General features: G+C 34.2%; 1 protein-coding gene across 3 annotated transcripts in view; it reads left to right on the top strand.

Moving 5' to 3' along the window:
- The first annotated feature begins 924 nt into the window (after positions 1 to 924).
- The window catches only part of LOC110654176 (ABC transporter B family member 25, mitochondrial), a 38,176-nt gene continuing 22,020 nt past the window's right edge, over positions 925 to 17,080 (top strand). Inside the window, exons 1-18 of one of the 3 annotated variants that reach the window (XR_002494687.2) lie at positions 925 to 1,387; positions 1,471 to 1,885; positions 1,972 to 2,033; positions 2,199 to 2,242; positions 2,344 to 2,446; positions 2,680 to 2,787; positions 4,009 to 4,092; positions 4,260 to 4,320; positions 5,112 to 5,257; positions 5,360 to 5,476; positions 5,738 to 5,823; positions 11,444 to 11,532; positions 12,529 to 12,584; positions 12,815 to 12,895; positions 12,967 to 13,032; positions 13,118 to 13,210; positions 13,588 to 13,767; positions 14,622 to 14,686. Coding sequence is in view for 1 of the 3 variants with exons in the window: in XM_021810077.2 (XP_021665769.2) it covers positions 1,124 to 1,387; positions 1,471 to 1,885; positions 1,972 to 2,033; positions 2,199 to 2,242; positions 2,344 to 2,446; positions 2,680 to 2,787; positions 4,009 to 4,092; positions 4,260 to 4,320; positions 5,112 to 5,257; positions 5,360 to 5,476; positions 5,738 to 5,823; positions 11,444 to 11,532; positions 12,529 to 12,584; positions 12,815 to 12,895; positions 12,967 to 13,032; positions 13,118 to 13,210; positions 14,622 to 14,686 (1,940 nt within the window). In the remaining 2 variants the exon portion in view is untranslated. Of the gene's footprint in view, positions 1,388 to 1,470; positions 1,886 to 1,971; positions 2,034 to 2,198; positions 2,243 to 2,343; positions 2,447 to 2,679; positions 2,788 to 4,008; positions 4,093 to 4,259; positions 4,321 to 5,111; positions 5,258 to 5,359; positions 5,477 to 5,737; positions 5,824 to 11,443; positions 11,533 to 12,528; positions 12,585 to 12,814; positions 12,896 to 12,966; positions 13,033 to 13,117; positions 13,211 to 13,587; positions 13,779 to 14,621; positions 14,687 to 17,080 lie in introns of all 3 variants that reach the window. The other 2 variants (XR_009144703.1, XM_021810077.2) reach the window with 2 other exon arrangements.

The raw sequence follows: 17,080 nt of genomic DNA, 5'->3' as shown, positions 1-17,080 counted from the left end.
TATCTAAAGAGAGTTAGATTCAAATTCACAACGCATAAAGCCCCTATTAGTAGTAAACTAAATCGTTGCTTGAAGGCTATAACTTTTAGCCACAAAAGGAGAAATGCAACTAAAAACTGCTGAAGAACCATCAACTATATGATTGGCCAAATCTCTTATCAAAACTCCAAATCCTGTCTCTAAAGAAGGACTATTGAAAGAACATCTACGTTTACTTTGAAGACCCCCTAGAGTAGGATCGTCCATCCTTTAAGGGAACGAGAAGACATTTGATATGAAAAAACACTAAGAATGTGATTGGGAACCATAATTTGTTGCATATCTTCAAGAATATTATGAGCTTTTCTAACAACATTAAGGGATTTGGAAAAATTGAATAAAAAACTAAAGCATTTCGAGCTTTTCAAATGTTCCAACAAAGAAGACATGCCAACTGCAATTCCCTTCCATTATTTGAATGCTTAAAAGTCCGTTGCATTGACATCCACCATCTTGCAAAAAACACAAACCCTTCCTTCCTTGATGAAAATCAAGAAAAGAAAAGCATATATTCCAAGGTTTCTTCTGTTGAGTTATAAAGAGGGTATGCGATTGATGTGAAGCAGCTTTTCTTATACAAATTTGAATGAATATGTTTGATTTGTCATATAATTTCATTTTAAATTATATCAAGGGGTCTAGTTTACATATTGAAAAGTCAAAATATTGACTATGGGGTTATATTTTATGGATTTAACCCTTAAGAAACAATGCAAGAATTAGCTCTTCAATCGATTGTACAGTGATATGACCTTTTGATCCTTCCTGCCATGGTATGTGTACCATCGTTGAATGTGTACCAAAATAGCGGTTAAATGCATAATAACAAGGTTAAAACTAAAAATTGAAACGAGGAGCCGGAAAAATAAAATAAAATAAAATAATAGTCCCATTTGAACTGAATCACTTAAATAGTAAAATTTGTGTACTAGCCGGAGGCGACACCATTTGTCCAAAGCAGGCAGCGAAGCTAGTCCCCCGGGCTCAATCTCAGCCGCACCAACACCACGGACAGCCGCCCATATCGATTTGGAATTGGATAATAGTTGCTATTCTATTGTTTATCTGCATTCAAGAACGAAGAATGTTGGGAGCATCAAAGTGGTTTAGGTTTAGTACGCGGGAGCTAATCTTACGCAATGGCTCTTGCAAGAAACCAGTTCTCTTAGCCCAGAACAATATTCTTCTGCGTGGGAGCATAAGCAGCAGCAGTAGTGTTATCAGTGGTTCCTCCTCTGCGTACCTTCCATGGAAGAATCTCAGAAGCAGAACAAGCTCCGCTGGACCTCTCAATCTCAAAAATTTCCTATCCGATTCTGGGTTTTCATCTGCCCCTTCCAGGCCACCGGTTTGTCTAGATTTCGTATTGTTCTTTCCGTTTAATTGATTTTGCCCAATTTGAATCTGTACTATAGAATTTTCTTTGAACAGAGTGCAATGCTGAATGGGCGCGTATTGTTCTCGACCTCCGCTCCTAGTAATCCTAATGCTAATCAGAACCATGGAGCTAAATCATCGATTGCTACTACCAAATCAGAAGAGAAACATGTTGCAGACATGAAAATTCTTCGTACCCTTGCTAGTTACTTGTGGATGAAAGATAACTTCGAATTTCGCTTAAGGGTCATCACTGCTCTTGCCTTTCTAGTGGGTGCCAAGGTCTTGAATGTTCAGGTCCCTTTCCTGTTTAAGCTCGCTGTTGATTGGTTGAGCACTGCTACTGGCAATGCTACTGCCCTTGCTTCCTTCACTACTGCTAATTCTACTCTCATTGCTCTCTTTGCAACCCCTGCATCTGTTCTCATTGGTTATGGCATTGCCCGCTCTGGGGCTTCTGCTTTCAATGGTATATATTTTTTAATGTAAACTTGCTAATTTCAAGTTAAAGTTGGCATCTTCCATTCATTTTTTGTTGAAATTCTGTTCTTGCAGAACTGAGGACTGCCGTGTTCTCTAAGGTTGCTCTGCGAACCATCCGTCAAGTTTCTAGAAAGGTAAATTATTCATTGGTTCTAATGTTTCGTTTTTTTTTTTTTGGCTTATGTCGGGGTTCATGCATGCTTCATATGCTTAAGATGTTTGTTCTTTTTCTGATGTGATGTTATGTTATGGTCCCTTCTATCTTACTTACATCATATGATTGAGTTTTCACTGCGCAGGTGTTTTCACATTTGCATGACTTGGACCTCCGTTTTCATCTCAGGTATTTGTGTGCAATGATATAAGTTGCTTTGGTTAAATATAAGGTGCTTTTGGCAATTGACTTACATTTCTTCTGTTTGCACTTGGTCACTCTTTTTCCAGTCGAGAAACTGGTGGATTAAATAGAATAATTGATCGCGGCAGCCGAGCAATCAATTTTATTCTCTCTTCAATGGTGTTCAATGTTGTACCAACTGTCTTGGAGGTATGAATGCCCCTCATCTTTTTGACCAAGGCCTTTAGTTCATTTTGCTTTCTGATAGTTATAGTAGGCATGACAATGTTCTGGGATTTGGACGATCAATATCTGTCCATGCTGGACCCTTCATTTCCTTGGTCATTACATCAACATATCAAAACTGCATGTCTTTATACAATATACATGCAATTTCTTGCTTCGAAACATTTTTTAATGGATTTCTAATATGATCCTTTCAGATATCTATGGTATCAGGCATTTTGGCATACAAATTTGGAGCTCCTTTTGCATGGATCACTTCACTTTCAGTTGCTGCATATGTTGCTTTCACATTGTCTGTGACACAGGTAACATTTTCTGCCGATTTTTTGTGACCAGATTTGTGTAGGTTCATAATAATAATTAGGTATGGGTGCTCTTTTGTTTTCTTTCATAACTTTGTGCTTTAGTGCTTCACAACTATGGTCTGTTAGGATCATCCAAATATGAAATGGGAATACAAATGACATAAAGGTTTAAATTACATATAGTGTAATGATAGTTTTATAAATTGTACTCAAAACCAGATTTTAATTTTTGTCTAAATTAAATAGTGTACAATGTAGAAATATCAGCAAAAAATTTTGGATTCCTTGTTTTCCTAACTATTGACTGAAGTCCCATTTTAGTATTTGCATTCAATTTCTAGAATTAACCAAACTGGCTTCAAATACTCATGTGTCATTTCCTTGGGTTAAATGGATTTAAATTGCGGTTGGAGCTGTGATAATGTTCACAATTGTGTGGAACGGAAATGGGGCTGTTGTGGCTGTAACATGACTGTAATGGGAATGGCCTATCACTGTGCAATAATGTTTACAAAATGCTATAAACTAACAGATATCAATAGAACCAACTAAATTAAGAATCCAACTTGCTACTGAGCATAAATACATAAAAAATAAACTCATGGAATCCATGTTTTATATTTATTAATTATTATGAACAACAAACTTAGTTAACTAGCACAAAATAGAGTAGAGGATGGAGAACTTACCTTATCGTCACCAAAAGGAGTGTCTAAGAGGGTATTGACTCTCTTTGTACCAAGTAAAATGTAAAATTAATTTCAAGTGGATTGAAGAAATGCACAAAACGAAAGAAAGGTCGCTGAAAAGAAGGTGGGGTGGGGAGTGGGTTTGGCAGTCTAAAAGTGTGGTAACCCTTACTTAAAGGGTAATGATTAATGACCAAATAACAACCATTACTTATTACGTAATGCTGGTAATGGTTGCTACTTGAAAAGAATATATATGTTAGGTAACAAGAGTAATGGTAAGGGGCCCTCCAAAAACCTTCATTGTCGTTACATCTGTTATTTAAATCCATGTAATGTAAAACCCACCCATGCAATTTTTTTTGATATGTAAAAGCCACCATGCAATTTTTTTTGATATAGTTTTTAGGGGGTTGGTGATGAAGGATGGATTAGAATGGGCTTCCTTCATTTTCTTTTGCCTTCATTTCTTAAGCTAGTGAAACTTTATACGTTGATAACCATTGTGGCAACCCTTCCTTTTCATTTCTAGTGGCGGACAAAGTTTAGGAAGGCCATGAATAAAGCGGACAATGATGCCAATACAAGAGCAATAGATTCTCTAATCAATTATGAGGTGAGATTGTAATGTTTCATTTCTAATATCTTTTTGGGTTATCTAGTTTTCATTTCCTTTGACTTCAATTTTTTTTTCTCCATTTTTTGGGTTATGTATTTTTCAGTTCCTTTTGAATATTTTTTAATGTTTTTTTTTTGTTATCCATTTTCAATTCCATTTCCTAGACTGTCAAATATTTCAACAACGAAGCTTTTGAAGCAGACAAATATGACGAGTTCTTAAAGAGTAAGTAATTTAAGCATTCTAGTTTTTCCCCTTCTCTCCATAGATGTTAAACATGAACTGAACAAACAAATGGTTAAACTGAAAACTGATACAGGTTTGTCAGATTAACTTGATCATTCACAAAAAGGTGAAACTCATAATTTGATATCTGTGCCCACATTGGAAAGGAACTAAGGAAGGCTTGTAAATTCTTTGCAAAAGATTTTCTATTCTACCAACTTAACCTTAAATTAGGTTGAAACAAATTGGGGACTTTCAAAAACCAAAATAATTTTATGTAGATTTGCAATTACTTGCGTATTATTTATAGACAGGATTTTCCATAATGTTCATGGTTTTATATGCTATTATTGTCTTTGACAACATAGATGCACCCATCCAAGTATTCTTAGGTGAAAGCTTTCTATGCAAAATGTTTCATTCATTTCTTTTCAATCTTTTTTTTTTTAAATTTTTTTATGCTAATTATATTGTAATTATTGTTTTATTTCACTTCAACTTGCAAAATTAGTTTCTTGCTATCATTTCACGGGCAAGTGTCTATTTCCAACCAGTAATCTCTCTATAAAAGACTTAATTTTTTGAGTGCTTTTTTTTTTTTGGGTGGATATTTTGCAGCCAAACAACAAGTTGTTTAACTCATTGATTGTCCATTGTGCTGCAATGTACTGTGGCAGACTCAAAATTTTCATGTTATGATACATGCACACACACACACACAAAATTTTCTGCTAATTTATATTGTTTTAGTTTTACTTCTTTCTTCTCACTTGATAAGGACTATTTTTCAGGGTATGAAGGTGCAGCGTTAAAAACACAACGAAGTCTTGCATTTCTTAATTTTGGCCAAAATGTGATATTTAGCTCAGCTTTATCAATAGCTATGGTTTTATGTTCCCATGGGATCATGAATGGCCAAATGACAGTTGGTGATTTGGTAAAACTTCTTCATACAATCACTTCTTGTAGAGCTTTACACTCTGGTAAATTGGTTACTTGATGATAATACAAGTTCTTATTTATAAATGTCAAAATGCAGGTTATGGTGAATGGGCTACTCTTCCAGCTATCCCTCCCCCTCAATTTCCTCGGCAGTGTTTATCGTGAGACCATACAGAGTCTTGTTGACATGAAGTCAATGTTTCAATTACTTGAGGTAGTTTTCAAGGAACTAATTACAATTTTCTTTTAGTGCAGGAGTTGACAAATCTTTTGTTTCCTTTTGTCTTGTTTTTCTTAAACATCAAAGAATAAGAAGCACAAAAAATACATTAAGATCATTGCAACTTGCAACAAGTGATTGGTTTATTGATCTAAGGGATTTACAATTTTCTGTGTGTATTTTCTTGATTTACAATTTTCTGTGTGTATTTTCTTTGGCACTTGTTACATAATTTCTTTATAATGATTTATCCAGGAGAGAGCTGATATTAGAGATAAAGATGTTGCAAAGCCTCTTAAGTTAAATCGGGGTAGCATACAGTTTGAGAACGTGCACTTCAGGTAAAATGGTGCTCTTAGTTATTAAAATATTTTGGAAATCTAATAGTTTCACAAATCCATATACGAAGCTAATGTCTTACTTGCAGGCCATTATCATAATTATTTTGTATCATCTGTTTAGCACTTGCATTTAGCTTTCCCAGAATCAATAACTGAAATTACTATTTGTACATCTTCTAATATTGATTTTCAATTTTTCACTCTAGTTGTATTCTTAGGTTCTACTTGAAGTAATTATATTTCTAATATAGTCATATTAGTATGCGATCCAGTGCTAATCTATTCCTTTACTTGGACAAGAAAATTGTGAATAGTTTAGATACTGTGATCAGCTTAGATTTGACCCCAATCTGGTTTAGCACTATCTTTCCTAGTACTACCATAGTGCATGGAATATGCCAAGATATCAAATATTTGGAGTTTCTTTTTGTATATTATATGGATGATTCGATTTGTAAGGTCCATGATTGGGAATTGTTTGATCTTCTTTCTCAAAGGAAGGGGTGAAACATATAAAAACAAAAGAATTCGGCACTCGGGAAGACTAACCAGGACATTGAAGAATGAGTGACTACTTTATCCCTTACAGAGTACCAAAATCCTTCATAAACATAGCTCAATGGACGGGTTCGGATATTGGGTGTAGGACCACCCTTTCCGTTCGAGATTACTAGTTACAACTTATTGCAACTAAATCGGCCTCCACTTTATTATATAATCAATCCCTTTTAATATTTTGTTATTGATCCTTTATTTCATGTAGTTAATGATAGTTGTGTCTTCACACATGAAAGCACATAAACAAGTAAACCATTCATTCATGGTCAAACTGAATTAAAGAGTCCTAATCGTGCTACGTTTCTACTTTTAGGGTTAGTCTCACTTGCAAGTAGCCTTATTAGCATGTTCTTAGGTTAATTGCACACAAAGTCGATTAGGATTTAATTCACATTGGAGTTCTAAATGAAACATACATTTAAACAAGATAGAGATCTAACCTAAGCATGTTTCTAACCTAAATAGATATTCAAGTAAAATAGAAGTTTAGCCTAAATAAATATTAAAGCAACATAGGAGTTGAACCTCAGCATGCATCTAAACAAAATAGAAATCTAAAGAATGAGGGGAGAAAAAAAGAGTAACAACCCTTTAAAACACTTAAACCTTCAACTAAAGAAAGAGGGAGGAGAATAAAATTACAACCAAAATAAAATACAAAGAAAATGCTAACTAATCCATTTGGCTTTCTTAGGGTTTCAAAACCCTAATTTCATTTGAAGGGGGCCGAGGCCCTTGTTTGGTCTCCTTTGGGCCAATGCCTCCATATGCCATCATCACTTCTCTTCAAACCTCCAAGGAACGCACAAACTTCATAGAATTGCCAAAGGGACACTTAATTGACACTTATACAAAGATTAGTACACAAAAGTAACAAATTATATTAAACCGGTAACTGCTCAATTCAAGATGTATAAAACATGCTTAAAACGACCAAAATATATAAAATTAATCTAAACCAATAGATTTAGATAAAAAATACACAAAGGAACATAGAATAGAACAAAGCAATGACCCTTTGAGTCAAGAATGCTTTGACCTCCACACCAAGGCTAGGGTTTTCGGTTTCTTTGATTCCTAATGTTTCTAATGCACTTTCTACTACTTTAAAATAAAGTTCAGTACCTTAAAAGTCAAACGTGCTATTGAAATGCATTAAATTAAAATGAATTAACATAGATATGAACATGAAATCAATTTTGAAGGAAACAATGTAAGGTGAATCAAAATCATGCATATGGACCCTAAATTGATTCCCATTAACATGGACTTGAAGTTGAATGCCTAAACTAATATGAACATGAAGTCAATCTTTTAAACTAATCATGAGCATGAAAAATATCTCCTTTTTTTTTTTATTTTTTTAACCCATAACCTTTAAATCTATGTTGAAAGAGAGATACAAATCCCTCGCTAAATAATATATGTGCATACTTGGTGAAATTCAAGTGCCCTTGAAAACATATCTTTTCGATATGAGGACTTTTATGAACACAAAATAGTTGCTTATTCGAACCAAAATCACTATTTAATAGGACTTTTGGTGATTTTAACCCCTTTAAAACCCTGGAAATCTGGAACTTGATTTTATCCTCTTAACTGTAGCTTGGTGATTTAGAACATTTAGGGACTAAAGCTATGATTCTAATTGATTAGAATCAGTTTTTGAATCCCTAGAACAAGAATTCAACAAGCTATGGAGCTTGCAACTTCAATTCCTTCTACCTCAAAAGCCCTAAAAGTGGAACTAGCACTTCCCAAAGAGCCCTAGCTCTCGGTTTGGTTCAACCCTTTGACTTCAATTTGTTTGTCCCTTTGCTTTGCGTTTTCAGTTAGCTTCTCTAATTTGGTGGCTTCCCCCTTTTGAGATGTGTTATGATATATTTATAGGCTCCAAGACCTTAAGGATAAACCTTAGGAGTTCGATTAGGTTTAGCAAACCCTATTTCAATTAGTAAGCTTCCCCTTGTAATTTCCAGCCACCAAGTCCCTTTCCCTTTAGATATGTTTAAATACCTTAAGTTTATCCCTAGCCAACTAGGATTGACCCTAATCAACGTTAGGATAAGAAAAAGGACTTCAATTTTTTTTCCCAAAATCCTTTACTTTGGGATCAAGTAACCCTTGTCGTTATCCTTTTCTTTGGGACCAAGCAACCCCTAATTGTCTCCCAATTCAAAAATTTTATCCTTGTGAGAGCTTTTGATAAGACCAAAGCAAGCCTCAAGGATGGCCACGGGCCGAAATTTATCAAGGCCAAACCCTAATGGGCACACTTGTTAGTTGTTACCCTAATGAGACCATTAACCATCCTTTTAGCCCATTAGTCTTATTTCTCTATCTAGATAAGACTACAAACCCTAATGGATAAGTAATGGACTAGCATGGACCGAAATCTAGGGATTTGAGGGCCTAGTATGGTCCTAAGCTTGGCCCAATTACAAACCCTAGTAGGCCTTTTGATTCCTTTTGATTCTTCCAATCCTAACTTTCGTTTTTAAATCACTAAAACCCCTTTTGAATTAGTCATTTGCTTTGTAAGAGCTACATTTCATGTCCATACGTGTCAAATGCCACAGGTTTCATCATTGAGCTTCCATGCACACTCAAACTGTGCATATGCACATTGGTGCAAAAATAGGTGTCTACAGGCATAGGAGAATTTGGTTCATGTGATATAGTGGAAACTGAAATCATTTGGTTTTGCTGATAGCTGACCTCTTACATTTTTTGGTACTTGTCCCTATTTGAAACTTGGAGAAATTTTTTAGCAAAGTTACTGGGGTTGCATGGAAGGATCTAATTGCAGCAAACCTTTGGCTTTTGTATACTCTCTTTGTTGAAGGACTGAAGAAAAAGAAAACTTATATTTTACCATATTATTTTGAAAAATATGCTCACTCAAAATTTGATATTTAGGGTCGAAGGCATGTTAATAAGGGCCATAGTGATAGCGATGGAGGACATATTCCAATAAATCTGTCCGAACTGATTGTGATGAGCTAGTGCTTAAAAACTAAGTTTAAGGGCATAGGAATTGGGATGAGAATTTCATTTCTGTATTTACTACAAAGGAGTTTAAGGATAAAAGAAAATTGCTTGTTGGCTAAAACTGAAAAATCCGGTCACAGCAGCATCAAATTTAGCATTTTCGATGTTTGTTTTGATTGTTTATGTGGTGGAACAAATAGATAATATGCATGGGAGTTATGGCTTCAGGGTGCAAAGGAGGCATTTAATTTGTTAAAATAAATAAAGGTACCAAAAGTTTGTGGATTAGGGTTGTAATTAATTAACTAGAGAGAAAAACTTTCTGTTCACCGAGTAATAGTTGACATAAACGTGAATACTGTGGGCAGCCTTGGGAGATAGAAAAGAAGAAAAGGAAGAATAAAAGAGGAAAAAAGATCATGTTTTTCAACTAGCAATTCTTTCACAAACTGAAAATACTTATAATAACCAATTTTAAGAGATTGTGATTATTAAATTTATGGCTACTAACAAAAAAAGTGCCCTTTTTTAATAGTGATGACTTCTTTTACAATTTTCAGTAATGGTCTTAATTATTAGTGGGCGGTAGCACCTCTAATCATGTTCCTTTGATGCAGCTCCTAATTGGAAGGTGATTTGAACTTGACTAATTTTTTATGCTAAGATTTCTAATTACATTGAAATATCTTAGACAAAATTAAATTTAATTTGAAAAATAAGGGAAAAGAAATGCCAATATTAAATTCTAATTATTTAAATATATAAAATTATTTTAAAAAGCCTCATCATTTTTAGTTTTTTCCTAGCCCATTATCAATGTCACTTGGTTTAAATGGAGAAACTAAAGGTTGGGTTCAAGTGTTAGCAATATTAAATTTAACCCATTAATAATTAAAAAAAGTGTAAACCAGTCTTTTAAGTTTATAGACTATTGGACTCTCCGCAATGAATTAATGTATGGTTACTATTTGAAACCTCCATATTTTTAAGACTCTTGATGTAATATGAAGCAAAGGAATGTAAAACCTATCAAAAGTCTATTCTAGGAAAGCAAAAGATTAGCAAATAGCATTGCATAATAAAGTATGAAAACACAAGTAAATGCAGGATAACTGCAAATTAAAACCTGAACAGCTGCCACAAATGGCTTATCTTTGACCAGAATGCTTATTGGCATAGGGTTAATAGATTGAACTTTAAGTTTCAAATTGGATAATAGATACTGGGGTTACTAATTATTCAATGATATCAAATCAATGAATGTTTTCTTAAAATCCTAGGAGTTCAAGGTATGACAAATCTAAATTTTCCTAAATTTATTTCACTAGTAATCTTTTAATATTTTAACATATTTTAACATGTTCTATTAGCTTAGGTTCCAAAAAATTCTTTGCTTTCTATTACAGGTTGCATTGGGAACTAGGATTATTTGAAGTCTATAAAAGTGGCCGTGCATTTTCTTTCAAGAAGGAATGAGGTTTTGAATCTTTTAGGAATTTTTGTTTATGCAATTCTAACCCTAGATGTGATCTCAACATGATGTTAGTGTAGTGTTAAAAGGCTATATGCAAGATTCCTGGCTACAATATTTAGAATTTTAGATGCCATTTGTAACATCATGAGCTGATCAACTAAAAATGTGGGCTAGAGAAGTTTTAGGGATCATGGAGTCTAGTGAGTTTACCAAGTATCTCTTCACTGAATTACTGGTGTGAACATGTGGGATATGGTGAAATAGAACGAAACGTAAAACCCAAAAATGCTGTTCACAGTGCTTGTCAGATTGTGCTCACTTCTCAAAACAATATTATTCTATCAATTAGTTTTCGATTGGCGGCCTTTGGATCTAAGAAAGATCTCCAGAAGATCTTCTTCTTCATCTTCTTCTTCTTCTTTTTATTTATTTATTTTTTTCCTTTCCTGAAGAACCTCTAGAAGTATGTTTTTAATCATTGTTATTTTTTAAAATATGTTGCCAACTTTCAGTATCATACCATTATCGATCAGTGTACTGTCTAATAAGTTGGTTGGTTATTAATTGCTCATGGGCTGTAGTTGGAACTTGCAACAGTTACTTGGTGGAAAGAAAGATTCTTGATGGCATATCTTTTGTTGTACCAGCTGGAAAAAGTGTGGCTATTGTTGGGACAAGTGGCAGTGGTAAGGCATTGGTTTGTCAGAGTTCTGCATCATTTTTTTATTTCATCAGAACAATTATCTTGAAAGAAAATTTTATCTATTGGTTTTTATTCATATGCCTTCCAAGCCACAGTAAAAGGATATTTGCTGGAGTTGCCTGAATGTTTACATACCAATACCTAAATTAGGTTTACCATGTAAACAGTTTCTTGTTCTTCCGCACCTAATTTATGAAATACTATTAGGTGATGACGTGCAGTTAATTTGTCTATGATAAATTTTGGAGAGAGTGTTAGACAAACTACACTCTAATTCATTTTAATATGGGCTTGTACAAATGATTGAGTTACTTTACACGTCAAAAACGACTAGCCAATTCAATATTGCAATCCAACTATTTATATTTTGCTATTTCATTTCATAGATTTTCGGTGTGGGATGTGTAACACTCCCCTCTCAAGTGCAACCACATGGTTGTTTCTTGATAATTAATTAGTATTAACCCAATACACAATTAATTATACAGTCTTATGGGCAGCTGAAACCCATAATCCAAACCGGATTTTGATACCATTTTAAATTTTGGAGAGAGTGCTAGACATATTATACATTAATTCATGTTAATACGGGCTTGTGCAAATGATTGAGCTGCTTTACACATTAAAATGACTAGCCAATTCAATGTTGCCTCCAAACCATTTATATTTTGCAATTTCATTTGATATATTTCTGAGGTGGGATTCCCAACAGTCTAAATGGTCGGCAAGCTATTAGACTACCCTTTTCTGCTGGCTGGTGTGACAACATTTTGCTAATAAAGAGCAAAGACAAGTTAATATGTTCTTTCCAGTTTCCCTTTCCTGTGAAATCAGGCAATTGTTATTATGATGCCTAACAAAGTGAAATTTGTTTGTATGCACTTGTGTTAAATGATACTCTTGCATTGCGTTAAGGAATGCCTGTTCATTAGTTACCTTGCTGCACTATTAATTCATATAAATTGATATATGCTTGCAGGCAAGTCAACTATTCTTAGATTGCTCTTCAGGTTTTTTGACACTGATTCTGGAAGTGTAAGAACTAATACATTCATCATTAATACCTTAGGTTTCCAATTGATTGCAGCACTTCTTTTCTGTTCTTTTACTCTTAAATAATTTCTAATGGAATCTTATATATTGAAAAGAAAATTTCCTTGGTTTTTTTTTATCACTCCCTTGCAACCAGTCTGGACTTTTATATTCCAATTTGGTCTGTTCCCAACTTCTGCCAAGCTTAGGAAGTGCTGTTTGCTGCTTGACAGATAAAAATTGATGGTCAAGATATACGAGATGTTACACTGGAGAGTCTGAGAAGGTCTATTGGTGTTGTCCCACAAGACACAGTAAGTTCAGTTGAGCAACTCAGTTGTGATGTTGATGAGCTGAGCTGAGCTACTCTTTACTTAATGTGCAGGTACTATTCAATGATACGATATTTCACAACATTCATTATGGTCGTCTTTCAACAACAGAAGAGGAAGTATGTCTTTTGCCTTTTTACTCTGCTAAATATGAAATGTTGGTTACTGTTGATTGTATTTTGCTTTGTACTTATTCATATTTAGGTGTATGATGCTGCTCGACGTGCTGCAATCCATGACACTATATTGAATTTCCCTGAGAAATATTCTACTGTGGTGGGGGAGCGAGGGCTCAAGGTGAGAGGTCTACTGATTTACCAAAAATATGCATTTATTAGGTATGGTTGTAGGACACCTGTCTCAAGTCCTTGGCTGAGGCAATGTTCTATGTTTAAAATTTTTGCATGCCTGTCAAAATGATCACAGTAAGAAATGGATTAACTTTAACTGCTAATCATCTGTTCATACACCACAAGGAGAAAAGCTACTTTGGCTCAGACTGCAAAATAACATTGTGTTTTCCCTTAATGCTTACAAGTTGAAGGTGTAATCAGGCCTAACTTTCTAAAATTCACATTCATTCTAACCTGCCTTATCTTGAGAATAAGATGGCCTAGGTTTCCATTTGTTGTGGTTGACATGTTCAGTTTTTGGCCATTGTCATTCCATTGCAGTTGTATTTCAGCTCATTTGGACTGTACACAATTCATGGACTGAAATTGTTGCTTAGAATGGTGGTTTTGCAATTGCAAGGGGCATTAACAACCACACAACCTGGAAAGTTCTCAAATGGATTATTCCTTGATGTGTGTTGGACTGCACTGCATACATTTATCATGGACTGAACTTTTGGAGTAAGTTACATGTATGATAACCAGACTTTGCACTGAATCTCATCATTGTCACTTCAATTGACTCATAAAAACAACTGAACTTATCATGTAGTTGCATTAAGGTCACCTGACCACTTTCTGATAAAAATATTGTTGGAACATTGACATGGCAATCAAACTTCTTCTTCATCTTCTTCTTTTTATTTTTGTTTATTTTTTATTTTTAATAATTCCATTTCATCCAAATGTTGGCCTTTTAAAGTTTAAATTAAATTCTCTCTCAAGTTTATTGCAAGTTTTGAAGGAACATATTTTGAGTCAAATTGGATAAAAGCAACAAATTTGACTGCCCCATCAGCATTTTGGCAACATTCTTGCAACATTTTGGCCTGAATGTGGTCTGAGTGATCTAATTGCAACGACATAAGTTCAATGAATTTTAAGAGTCAAGTTGAAGTAATAATAATGAGATTTAGTGCAAAGTCAAGTTTTTATGAATGTAATTCACCCATAAAATAAATATCATATAAACTCAACTAAGCTTTAATTCCAAATTAATTTGGACTCGTGAACTATTGTATGGCAAATTATTAATTTTTGACTGGTTCTCGTTAATTGATGGAAGCATAGTAACTTTATGTCTTCGTTGTTGGTAGAATGACTCCTACAAATTGTGATGACAGATATTAAAACACAAATGATGAGAATGTTGCAGGGTAGACTATTATATGTGTATGATTTGGGAATCTGTGTGGTAAATACAATGCACAATAAACAAAAGATATTTTGTAATAAATATTCCAATTAATAGGGCAAATATTTGCATGTCAGTGGACTCTTGAGCTTTGAATAATCAAGAAACTTTTCTTTTCCAGTTAAGCGGTGGTGAGAAGCAACGTGTTGCGCTGGCACGTGCATTTTTGAAAGCCTCTCCTATTCTGTAAGAACTTTATTCTTCTTCTTGGTTAAACTTGTGCACATATCTATTACATTGAGTTGACTATTTCCTTTCTCAAAATCATAGTCTGAAATTGATCAGTATTGGCAGTTTAATCTAGATTCCCTTTTCATCTCTGTTGTTTCTTGTGGTTCCTTAGCATTTGCAAATAACGGCCAGTCCCTAGAAAGGCTGAATATATATCTTTTCTCCTCGAATTCAGGTTTCTTCATTGGCCTAGCACCTAGTGGACGTGAAAATGAAGTATTAAACCATAATATAGAAGTTATTAAAAATTCACATGTTTTGAAGTTCTAGTTTGTGTTTATAATCATGATGGTGATTTATTGCCATTCTAAAATTTAAGCAGGACTTATGGAAATCTTCAAGCCTTTAGGAATATCAAAATTTTGATAATCACTTTATGTAGCATTTCTTTAAAGCAATATAACTTTACCATCTTGATGAGTTTTCAAATTAAAGGGATTTGAAAGTCTAAAATTAGCATTTCTTTGCAACATATTTGAGTACTGATATCAAGTTAATAATTGTGGTTATGTTTATAGACCTATAAAAGTCAACTGGTAAATCTTCTGCAATACTGGGCATTTCCAATTTTAAATTCTGTTTTTAAACGTCTGGTTGACCTTGTCCCTGTACTAGTGTTGGTCTACTATACAAATCCGTATTCTTTATTCTCTCTATAGTTCCAAATCTTATGTAATATTATTTTCCATTTTCTTTAGCAGTGTCAGTTTGTGTTTTTCAGAGTCAAAACTTTGCCATGTGTATCCTATGCCAAGATGGCATAAACAGAAGTGGGCATGAAACATGTGTGAAATGGCATGGTTGAAATTTAGAAACAACAATTTTAAACTAGACGGATAGCAGAAACCTTTCCTACTTCATCTAATTTTTGGTTTCTTTTTCTTTGCCACCATTCTTTGTTCGATCTGGTCTCGTTTGATGAGATCAATTGAAAACCAGTATTTTCACTGTAAATCATTATTCATATTCAAAAAGCCTTGATTTTGTCTGTTTCCTCACTGATTCTGCTATATTCATCTATGGGTTGTTGCCAATGATCTTGCCGCTACAAATACTGTACTCCTCTCTCTCCTTAATTTGTCCCAAACTTGTGCATCTGCTGCATTCTCTCCCTGTTATCATTATTATTATTATTATTATTATTATTATTATTATTATTATTATTATTTATTTTTTGTTTTGTTTTTTTTTTTTTTGGGGGGGGGGGGGGGGGGTGATATATATAATTTCCCTGCAAACTAGACAAAAAACAAAAGTGAAGCTGTGTAAAACCCACCAAGTGCAACCTAAGTTTGGCAATGTGTTGGACTTATCAATTTTGCTTTCAAATGGTCCTATAATCTAATGATATTGGGCCTTGTAGGCTCTATTTGTTTCAGGTTGCCTTTTTTCATTTTTTGTTATTATGGAAGCAAAATGGAAACCAATGTTTGGTTGCAATTTATGAAATGCATAATTTTGTCCTCTTTTTCTTATTTAGGATCACATCTTCAGAAGATCTAGGACCACTAAGTTCTTCCTCATTACTTCCCTCTTAACATAATCTTAAGTTTGCCCCTCCTTTTACCATTTTATTGTATTTGTACCGTTGCATTTATTGTTCTACATTGTGAGAAAATAGAACAGAAGAAGAATATTGAGAATGATTGAAGAGCTTGATTATTCCTTCAAGCCAATGGTGTCAATTTATAATCTGTATAGGACAACTAAATAGGAAATACAATCCTAATTAAATACGTAACTATAGCCACGATTCTAGCACTTAAATATATTCACACAATTACTACAGATACACATCCTAGCTATTTATAGTACATATCTTAACACTTCCCCTCAAGCTGGAGTGCTCCAAGCTTGTTACAAATATATTCAATCCGAGAGCCTCTGAAAGATTTTGTTAGGATATCTGCTAATTGGTCATTTGAGCTAACAAAGCTAGTGGCAATACACCCAGATTCAATCTTTTGTCTGATGAAATGACAATCAACCTCTATATGTTTCGTTCTCTCATGAAACACTGGATTAGAGACAATGTGAAGTGCAGCTTGATTGTCACAGATTAGCTGCGTTTAAGTTCCCCATACTTCAACTCTTGTTTCAACCATATAAGTTCACAAGTTGCCATAGCCATAGCTCGATATTCTGCTTCTGTACTTGACCTAGCAGCCACATCTTTCTTCTTACTTTTCCAAGAAATCAAATTACCTCCAATCATAATGCAATATCCTGAAGTAGATTGTCTGTCTGAAGGAGAACCTGCCCGATCTGCATCTGAGTAACCTATAATCTATGAATGACCCCTGTCTTCATATAATAGGCCTTGTCCTGAAGCTCCTTTAATGTATCTGA

The sequence above is a fragment of the Hevea brasiliensis genome, chromosome 16 (genome assembly GCF_030052815.1).
Source record: "Hevea brasiliensis isolate MT/VB/25A 57/8 chromosome 16, ASM3005281v1, whole genome shotgun sequence".
In the NCBI taxonomy this organism is placed as follows: Eukaryota; Viridiplantae; Streptophyta; class Magnoliopsida; order Malpighiales; family Euphorbiaceae; genus Hevea; species Hevea brasiliensis.
The sequence above is the reverse complement of the archived record's forward strand: the minus strand, read 5'-3'. Positions and strand labels throughout refer to the sequence as shown.